Below are 10,526 nucleotides of genomic sequence, written 5' to 3' on the forward strand. Positions count from 1 at the left end.
CAGGTACACAGTACAGTCACTTCAGATGTAAGCGGTAGTGGGATTCGTTAGCACCCTAGACACTTCCCACGGACTGGCACAGTCTAAACCCAAGCACACAATACGTATCTGTAAGGCTGATAGCACTTTACCCGGAAGCAGCGATATTCGTTCCGTACAGGGAGATAGGAGTCTGGCACACACTTCCCGCACTCACAGCGGAGACACTGGTTTGGTTATAAACACCTGGGAGTCTTTTCATCCGACCCGGATTACCGATACAGGACTCCGTAGGAACCCTGAACTATCCCTCACAGGCTGGAACACTCTCCCTGCACTTTCCTGACTCTCCCTCACAAGCGGGTCTCTGTCCCTGTCTGCATCCACACGTGTTATGACTACAAACGTGGTTGTCTTTCCTATATAAGATAACCACCCCAAAATGGCCGACCAAATCTCCGAGATTTCCTGTCCAATCAGGACACCAGGCTTCTCCAAAATGGTGCTGGAGACATTGTAGAGGCTAAACAGTGCTGAACATATTTACATATAAACATATCAAAATCACTGAAAGTAGTTATATACACTTATTAACCCACTTTATCCTGCAGCCAGTTAGGCTGCCCTGTCACTGGCAACTGCCTACATGGTACCTCTGGTTACTCAAAATGGCAATCACATCATCCAGTGATAAAGATCCAGCCTCACCCATGATGAAAGAGCAACACCACGACAACCCACATCGTGATCTACTCCAGTCATACACAGTCTCCAGCCAGCTGCCAATGTTAAACTGGCTGATGGTACCTCTGGTTACTCAAAATGGCAATCACATCATCCAGTGATAAAGATCCAGCCTCACCCATGATGAAAGAGCAACACCACGACAACCCACATCGTGATCTACTCCAGTCATACACAGTCTCCAGCCAGCTGCCAATGTTAAACTGGCTGGCGATGCCGGTGAGATGACTGACCAAAACAGTGTCTTGATAATAACCAACTTTGTCAATGTCACCTGGGATGCTCGCTGGAAAGCTGTCATTTACTGGCAGTAGTCATACCACCGCTGAATGTAGGGCTTCCAGTCTGGTCTTTGTTGGCCAAACTGAATAAGCTGGGGGTTCAGATCAAGCTCATGGCTAAACTCAAAAGCTAATCCCAGTTCATAAACTATGAACCCCCCCATCAGGGGCGTCCCGAGGCTGTGTGACACCCGGAGCGGTAACCGAGTGTCACCACGTCGAGACGTCACTTATTCCACTCTAAAAAAGGTGGTGACAACAGTAAAATCTTACACTTTCTCTTTGGAAAGCAGTGACTAGTCACCAGGACTGGTAATGGTAGAGCTCCCCAAATGGTAAAATGGAAATAAAAACCAGACCAACCATTCCCTACTCTACACTAATCTAGAAAAGTTTTGTTTGGAGTTGTATTTTGATTGTACCCATTGGTAGGCATGCACAGACACCAACAAGAGTGCACAAGAGCAGTATGATTGACATTCATCCTCTGTGGACCATTTAGTCATCCTTGGGCCATTCTGCCTCTTCAAGACATCCTCACATATGCAGAATCATTCATAGGAACACACCGGGGCAGACAGGGGAGCATAGGCTAAGTGGGTCTTCAGCCACGCATGGCAAAGAATGTATAGCCGAGATGAATGTAAGTCTCCTACCAGATTTGTAGTTCGGGAAGTCTTCATACACCGTGAAGGCACCCTCTACCGGGCCATTCTTATACAACTCAGCCATGATCTCATCCTGGTTGCTGGAGACGGTGTAGGAGTCGGAGCCTAAGAAAACAAAGTTATGAAACTGTTAGAACATCTGGAAGAGGTATAGAAACCATCTACACTCTTTGTGCACCACCTTGCTAGATCTGTCCTATTGTTGCATAGTGACAACACATGGGGCCATGTAAATCCTCGAGATGATAAAAAGTCACCAGCACAAAAGTCAAGGGGCAAATTTAGTCCATTTGAAATACGTCACATTAGGTTATACAGCCAACGTTCTGGGTCCCCACAGGGTCCCTTTCTCAAGGTAACAGTGACAAAAGAGGTCCTTTAGAACCAGAGAGGGCCCATCACAAGATGGATCTGTAGCAGAGTAGGTTGGACGACATTGCCATTTAGACAGGGCCATCTTTATTATTGATTGGATCTTGAGCAAACTTTTTTCCCCCACCCAGCTTCCTACCCACCCAGTGAGAGACCACACCGTCACGCTGTGGAGCATAGGTCAGGGGCCAGAGCTGGTGCAAACATTTTTGCCTACACAGGTAAGGTGCATTTTTCCACCTTCCCTGCACTACATAGTTGGTGGTACAAAATTAAATTTTATAGAGTATGATGAGAATATAGGGGGACTAGTAGTGGAGCACTATGGAAGAGCCAACACTTTCATCAAGGGGAATTTATCAAAACTGGAGCAGGTAGCATCTGGAGCAGTTGCCCATGACAACCAATCTGCTTCTCTTTCAAAACTTAGCTGATCAAACAGAAGAGAAGCTGATTGGTTACTACGGACAACTGCTCCAGATGTGATAAATGCCTCCCACTGTAAAGTCTCATCTTTCAAGTCCCAATCAGTAGCATTCCCCAAGCCCACCACAGACTCTGCATAGCCCACCTGAGATCTTGTGGAGGCCACCACAGACCCCCGCTTAGCAACGCACTGGGCACAGAAGAACCCTCAGGGAACAACGGCGTTCTGTTTCTCACCCCCCCCATGCAAAGTGCCACCCAAGGCAAATGCCCTGTTTTCCTTGTGGTGGATACGTCCCTGCATATGGGCCAATCACCAGACACAGTCTTGCAATCCTCCACACCATGAGGTTCAGGTATTTTCTCTACTCTCAGCATCTGAACAGAATGGCAGGGGAGCCACAGAAAGGAGCATTGCTCTCTTGGGAAGGCGTTCCACTACTTTGGACCTTCCTTAAAGGCCACCCAGGGAGCACTCTGAAGCATAAGGCTGTGCACTGTGTAAGCAAGCTAATGGACAGTTTCTACAGCAGCCAATGGTCACAAATCCCTGTGTAAAGTCCAGACTCCCTTTTGAGAACACTGGTGTTATCATATACTTACCAAAGTGCTTATCATGACTGTAGTCTGGTCCATATCCATCGTCACACTTCTTTATGCATTTTGGCGTGTCTCCTTCCTCTCCTTTACAGGATGGGCGGGAGCCATTGACATGGTGCTCACAGGGAGGGATGGTGTATGGCCTGCAACCTGGAGATGAATTTCACATTAGTCAGCTCCCATGACACAGATACATAGAAGAAGCCAGAACAGAACACTTACCAACATGGGAGTCATACAATCCTCCGGACACAAGACCCTTCTCAGTCCAATATTTCCAGGCCCCAGATGGATATCCTCCATTGCAACTGAAGTAATTAGAAAAAGGTTCAATATAACTTAATGCATTGATGGTAGCCTTATAAAAACATGCCTTCTACTTCTAAAGTCACCCACTGAAGGTACAATATTAACTTACCCAATCATCAGCTATGTTTATTTTGAGGGTGAGCCAGTAACCTGAACATGCATGTCACGGATTAGGGCCACTCAGGTTTTTACTATTTAACCCACCATCTGTGTTGCAAATATTTAATGCAAGACAAAGGATTCCCAGAGCACTGCAGGTTAGCTAGCACAGCACTGCCTTTTGGGCCATATTGAATACATCTTGAATGAAGCAGTTCAGTGTGGGAGAATTCACTGCTTAGAATTTCACCTGCAAAGTAACTTCAGCTATTGGGCTCTGAACACTGGAAGTCTGTAGCTTTTGCACACTTGCGCCAGGTCACTAGCTTGGAAAATACTGAAGCCACTGACCACAACAGCCACGGAAGTAGTATTTTCAGTGGGAGAGGTCGGCATACTTCTCCAGTAAAGGTCTCTACCCACTTGCTGCCTCAAAGTGATTTCCTTCATTTTAGAATAGCTCTTGCTCCTAGGATGGATGAAGAGGATTCGCCTACTAACACAGAAGCCCGACTATGTAGTGATCGCCCCAATGACGATGCTGTAGGCCAGGCTAGCCACTACTATAGAGGCAATGGAACACTTGGCAAAGTGCAATTTAAAATTCCATAGCTGGCATTAAACCAAGTGAGATCCTGAAGGAGGGACAAGAGACTCCTTAATAGGGACACCAAGCAAAAGTTTAATAGAACTCCCATAGAAGACTTACCCCATTCCACACTCCATCCCGCAACAGGACAGCAGATCCTCAGCAGACACCTCCACATTCACCTTTCCATTGGAGTGCACACAGACACGGTCAGAGATGGCTTCCACAGCCCCAAAAGCCTAAAATAGAGAATTACTTGCTTCAGAATCCGGTAAGCCTCTGAATGAAAAAAAAAAAGTGTTCCTCTAACCAATTTTTGAACAAGGAAAAATTGTTTACTCTTACTGATAGATTTTGCAGGGGGGAGGGGGGGCTACTGGTCCAACAACTGGGTTTGCACAAAATGTCCTAAAGAGGTTTCCCCAACTCCGAGTTGTGTCCAGATGAGTATTTTGCTATTTTTATCCCAATCAACTGCTTAGTGTCATCACTTAAAGTGAATCTCTCTGCCGTGACAGGGGGAGGGGCTGGATTCCCCTCTCCGATCCGCCAGCGGTGACAGGTGGAATGGACGGGGGAGGGGGAGGGTACAGCTGGCTCTGCCTCTAGATAGGCAGAGCCAGCTGTCACTCACGCAGGTGGGCGGATCTCGACATCGTTGTCGGGATCCGCTCCGGCGTCTCAGCATACCGCGAGCTACTGAGCCTAGGGTGACGGGAGGACGCTAGTTTATGTCCTCCCGTTACCCTAAGGAGAACTATGGGGGAAAAGCCCTAACCCCATAGTTCCTTTTATAAAGCAATTTGTTTTTACCCCAAACTAGTGTTGTCTAGCTCCTGGGGGACGAGCGTATATGCTGGCCGGGAATGTACCGAGCAGGGAAGCAGTATTTGGCCGGAGATAGCAAGCAGGGTATCAGGAGAGTCCGTCACAGTCTTCATTAGATAGTGGGACAGCAGAGATGGAGAAAGTTTAGCCTTCTGTGTGCAACCAGATCAAAGAAGTGCAAGTAACAACCGAAGTAATGCCACCACTTTGTGGCCCCTGCTCTTAAAGTGACCATACAGGCTACAGTCCGATTTTACAATGAATGTGGTAGATTTACCAAAATTATGCACTGCGAGGACCCATCATTTCAAATTGCATCTAATCAGGTATGTCCACATGCTCCATAGTTGGTAGATGTAAAGAAGGTACACTTTAAGCAGAACTGGAGGTGTGAAGTTAAAGTGTATGTAAAACCCCCAACAATGACCTTCTCCTATTTGCTCCCTTTTGGGCTGCCAAAATCCAAATGTACACCACTGAGGGTGTTTTAAATCTGGTGAAGTGCAAAACTAAAAACAAACATTTGATTTAGCCAGAAATTTCAAGCCGATAATTTCATGCTCTCTGCCTTTGCTAAAAGAGGTTATGGGGCGGAGACTGTTCCTTTGTACTAGGCAGGGCTGACACCACATGTTTAGGAATTTAGAGCCATGTTGTCATTTCAAAAGAAGCTAGGAGCATCTGAAGGGCAGGACTGTATATACAGGGGCAGATTATAAACAGACAAAACATCGCTGTTCACTGCCACCACACGGCCATCCTGCAACCTCAACTCCAAGGGCCATGCTACAAGCCGTCAGCTCAGTGTCCCATGCCACGTCCATTGGAGCCATTACCTTATGAGGGAGAGCACCACAGCAAGAAACATTCAGGAAGAGTTCATCTCTTCTAATGTGCCTGCTTAAAAGGAGACCCTGCCAGATTAAAGTGCTGAGGGGTTGCAAAGCTTTACCAGCACCAACAGAGTGTCCATGGCAGTGTCTGGTCATCTGTCTGTAAGATAAGGCAAACGGGCCAGAGTGTCCAAATCACCTTTTGGGATTAGAGTAGAAAAGCATTTGATGTCTGAACCTTAAAGTAGTTCTGCTTCAAATCACCAGAGGTTCACCAGTCACCAAAAGTCCTTATATTTAGTCAGCATTTGCTTTATTATGGGAATGGGCCCCATGGATTGAAGACAGCCTGGGGCCCAAGGTGTATTTAATCCACCATTGTGTATACAAGGGGATGCATTATGACATAAGGGGGGTAAGCAGATAGCAACAGTGAGCGTCTGTTGAAGCGGAAGGTTTGTCAGCACAGAGTAGATTGAGCATCATGGGAGAGACCGGGACTTGCTCAGTTATGTGGCTTTAGGACAGGGCCACACATGACGGTAAACTGTTACAGGGAAGGAATCTCTGCAACAGTAGGACAGCAGCCATAAGGATGGGCACTTTCTAACCAAGCCAAAAGTGTTCTAAATGACACAAGTACTTACCCAACAGGAGCCACATGAGCCCTGGTCTCTGATCTCCCCAATGGTGGGACAGTTTGGCCAGGCTGTCCGGGAGTCAAACTGGTCTGGTAGGGTCATCCTGTCAGAAAAGCTGTACCTGAAGAAGTGGAAAAGGGTAATTAGGATAAAAGAAACCCAAAAACTAAGCATATAAATGTAAAAGCTGAAGTATAAAAGACTGCAGGAGGACCTTGTACAATAGGCTTAACTTAACCCATAATTAATTTTTTCAAATTCATCCCAGCTCCACCATAACCCTCATCGGGCGTCATTAAAGCCAATCTGTAAGCAGCCCATGTAGGCACAAACATGTTTAATGTCCGCCACCCGCCCCCGGCCCTAGGAGCACAAAATGATCTTTCCTTTGCTCACCCACCACTCCATAAAGCCACCGGGAGCAAGCGGAGTCCTGTGTAAGCTCTAGTAAAGCCAAGGAAACACTTCCTCTATATGACAGTGCTCGGCCAATCACCAATACGGTCATGAAACTGAGAAAGCAAGTCACAAGTTCATCCATACTTGGCAGTACCAGGGATTTTCTTCACACGCTTTGGCTAAACCGAGGGATGGAGGGTAGGTGCCAATAGTGACAGCAATTCTTTTACTTTTGCCTTGCATGGGCAACACAACAGGTTTGCTTTGAAGCCCATTACTATAATCTCCAAGTAAAACGTAGATACATAGGAGGTGCCAGCATCATAAGTGTCCGCAAATGTACATACTACCCACCTCCTGCACTGCCTACGAGCCATTTAGGCAGCCCATTAGCTTGACCGGAAAGTGTTAGTCGCATATTTTGGAGTGCACCAGTTTTTAGATAACTCCTAAAACAGTTTTAAGGTCCAAAAAAGATCTAAGGCAGTGGTGGCGAACCTTGGCACTCCAGCCGTTTTGGAACTACAAGCCCCATGAGGCATTGCGAGGCTCTGACAGCCAGACATAACTCCCAGAGGCAGATGCATGTTGGGATTTGTAGTTCTGGCACAGCTGGAGTGCCAAGGCTCGCCACCACTGATCTATGGTCGTATTCATGTAGCTGGTTTATCATTAGAAGACTGTTGAACCACCTATGTGGGCAGTCTTCATCCAATCATAGGCCATGCTCGGGGGGGGGGGGGGGGGAGAAATGACTGCACAGATTCTTGTTTGGTGGCCTTGTTAGCATACCATTTTTATTGCATGGTTGCACATCAATGTTAGAGCGGAGATGGAACTTGACTCACCTGACTGGCAGCTTTCTGCTCTTTGCAAGGAAAGTCCCGCACATTCTCTTCACATGTGGCATATCCGTGTGTGCAAAGTTGTGTCCTGCCTACAAAAAAGACAAAGGAGTCCCATCTTAGGATGCAAGCAACAATGAAAACAAAGTTCCAAGTAACTTCCAGAACTATCCCATTTGCTGAACATAACTGACCCATTCATGAATCTGTTAAATATACCTGTATAGTAAGCGGGTGATGCCCCCAGCCCGCTGCAGCCTCCAACCCAGTCACCAAGCTAGTGTAGAGGAAGGGTCCTGTCCCTCACTCGCTCGTCACTGGTGAGGCATCGAAATCGATGTCCCGTTTTCTTTTTATTGGACAGCTTGGACCAATGGCACTTCAACCATACACAAAGCTCAAGTCTCTAAGAGTAGAGGCTGTTGCAGCCCTTTCCTCACAATGTTTGGTTACACAAGCAATGAGGAAGCCCGCTGCTGTGTAACCCAACTTAGCCGTCAAAAGCCGGATGTGCTCCGACCAAGACAGGATACACAGCAGGGAGACTTTCCCTGCTGTGTAACCTGTTGCTACCGCGTTTCCCCAAAAATAAAAATAGTCCTATTTTTACATGTGCAGCTACCCTGGAAGATCTAGTGCCATCTTCAGAGATTTCTGTAATACAAGACCTACCACCGAACTAGGTCTTATATTACAGAAATCCCTGAAGATAGCGCTAGGTCTTACTTTCAGGGAAACACGGTAGCTGCTCTGAATGGAGAAAAAGCTGTCAGCTTCAGACTTTAAGCTGACACCCTTTTTCCTCCATACTAGGCGAGGCTCTGCCTCACCTGACCGCCCGTCCCTGCAGTGGAATAAGCGCTGTCACTCTTGGACCGAAAGTGTCATTTGCAGGTTTACAAGGTAAAAGTAAAAATAAATATATCCTGAAAAATCAAATGCAGCCACCACATCCAAGGACTGGCAATTGGTAATAATTACATTCTTGTTCTGTAGTGGATAGTGGGGAAAAAAAATAGCCACAGTTGCCTTTCAATTGCTAGGAGTGGTTGGTATTAAGAACCCTTATGGCAGGGTTGATTCTTACTAGGAAAATAATGGCAGAATAGTAATACATTATTTTTATTTTGAGGTTACTTTTCTGGTGAATGCAGTATAAAGGGCATGGATAGAACAAGGTCTGGCTGTGTACCAAAAATAATTCTAAGGCAAGGCTCCCATCAGTAGTTTGCAGAGAGCTCATACGTCACAACCTGGAAGTCCCATTCGGCTTCAAGTGGTACATTGTAAAAGGACTTTAGTTCTTATAAGCCCTACCTACAGTTCAATGAGCAGAGGAATGTGAAGAGGAATTCTGGGTCATGTATTAGCAAATGTAGCATTATCATACATTTCCTAATACATGAATATACAAAGAAAGACCCGTCCCACTTATCAAAACACATCACTCATGACGCACACCCGGAGTTAGTAATGTCAAGTGTGAACGGAAAGCATTCCTAAAACTCAACCCCACTTTCAGATATCTGGGAGATTCCCACTATGAGGGTGATTTGTACTCAGCAGACACTTTAACTTCTGACCATGTTCTGGTCCCCTTCTTACATCAAGTGTTTGCCCTGCAACTTGATGTAGCTGAAGGGCCCTTAGCTCTACTCGTCATCTATGCATACACTATGTGGGACAGTTTAAAAGGAGAACTATGGGGTTAAGTCTTTTCCCCGTAGTTCTCCTTAGGGTAACGGGAGGACACAAACTAGCGTCCTCCAATCACCCTAAGCTCAGTATACCGACCTCTGAACAAAAGGCAATACTGCACAGCTCACCAATCCTTAGAAAACTAATGCAGCCACCACATCCATTTTAGGATTTGACCTTAATTTTCACCTGGTGATCCTGCCAGTAACACTTCCTGTCTTAAGGTGCCCATACACTGCACGATTATCGTACGATAATCGAGCAGTGTGAACGGAGACGTGCGACCGTTTCTACTGTACGGTCGCACGTCTTCTGTCGAACCAGCATGTTCGAAAACCAGCCGGGAATCGTACGATTCTCGGCTGGTTAGAACGGTGCTCGGAAGACAAATGCGGAACGGGCCGGTGTGCACACTGCCCGTTCAGCATTGCGGTCATCGGAAGCCCGCCCCTCAGGGGGGCGGGTTTGCGATGATCGAGAGTGCGATCTGCCTGTCCAAGATAGGCAGATCGTACTTTTTTTTAATCCCTGTACAACCATCGCAAGACTAAAGTCTTGCGATGGTTGTAGAGTGTATGGCCACCTTTAGGGTGACCACGCTTACTCAAGGTACTGTACCTATCGGAGGTGAGGCATAAAGACCTTATATCCTCAGCCACACATTGCAATAGAGAACACCCAGCCACAGGATACATTGTAGTCACAAGTGTTGCTAGAGAAATTTTGCAGTTACTGCCCATCTTTTATGTGACAGAATGCTGAAGATCAGAAGAGGCATCATGATAACCGTCAGAACTTCTATGTCAGGGATAGCCAAACACCAGCCCTCCAGCTGTAGTGAAACTACAAATCCCACGATGCATCTCTCCGGGAGTCATGTCTGTGGCTGTGAGATCTTGCAATACCTCATTGGATTTGTAGATCCACCACAGATGGAGGGCCAGAGTTTGGCTACCCCTGGTCTATGGAAAATCGAACAGGAAGTCAGAGGCATTACATTTTCAGATATTACTCTTCTCACCTTTAATCAAAAGTCCTATTTGTACATAATTATGTAAAGCTGGAATTTATGTAGCCATGCAATTTCATGAAGAAATGCCAAAAACTCACCCGCAGCTAGTGAGCATTGCCAGCCCAACCAGAAGTTCCATGCGAGTCATGAATGGAATTTCCCTGCATTTACATACTTGGTTTGTTGGCAAAAAAAAAGCTGAA

The 10,526-nt window shown here is 46.4% G+C and overlaps 1 protein-coding gene across 1 annotated transcript in view; it reads right to left on the bottom strand.

Annotated features, from left to right (window-relative positions):
* Positions 1-10,526, bottom strand: part of CTSB (cathepsin B) — a 17,738-nt gene that overhangs the window by 5,207 nt on the left and 2,005 nt on the right. Inside the window, exons 2-7 of the mRNA XM_018569622.1 lie at positions 7,617-7,705; positions 6,376-6,490; positions 4,188-4,306; positions 3,293-3,378; positions 3,074-3,220; positions 1,661-1,777 (exon numbers count right to left, since the gene is read on the bottom strand). Of these exons, the coding sequence (XP_018425124.1) occupies positions 1,661-1,777; positions 3,074-3,220; positions 3,293-3,378; positions 4,188-4,306; positions 6,376-6,490; positions 7,617-7,705 (673 nt within the window). The remainder of the gene's footprint in view (positions 1-1,660; positions 1,778-3,073; positions 3,221-3,292; positions 3,379-4,187; positions 4,307-6,375; positions 6,491-7,616; positions 7,706-10,526) is intronic.

Source organism: Nanorana parkeri, unplaced genomic scaffold (assembly GCF_000935625.1).
Source record: "Nanorana parkeri isolate BGI_ZX_2015 unplaced genomic scaffold, ASM93562v1 scaffold1367, whole genome shotgun sequence".
Taxonomy (NCBI): Eukaryota; Metazoa; Chordata; class Amphibia; order Anura; family Dicroglossidae; genus Nanorana; species Nanorana parkeri.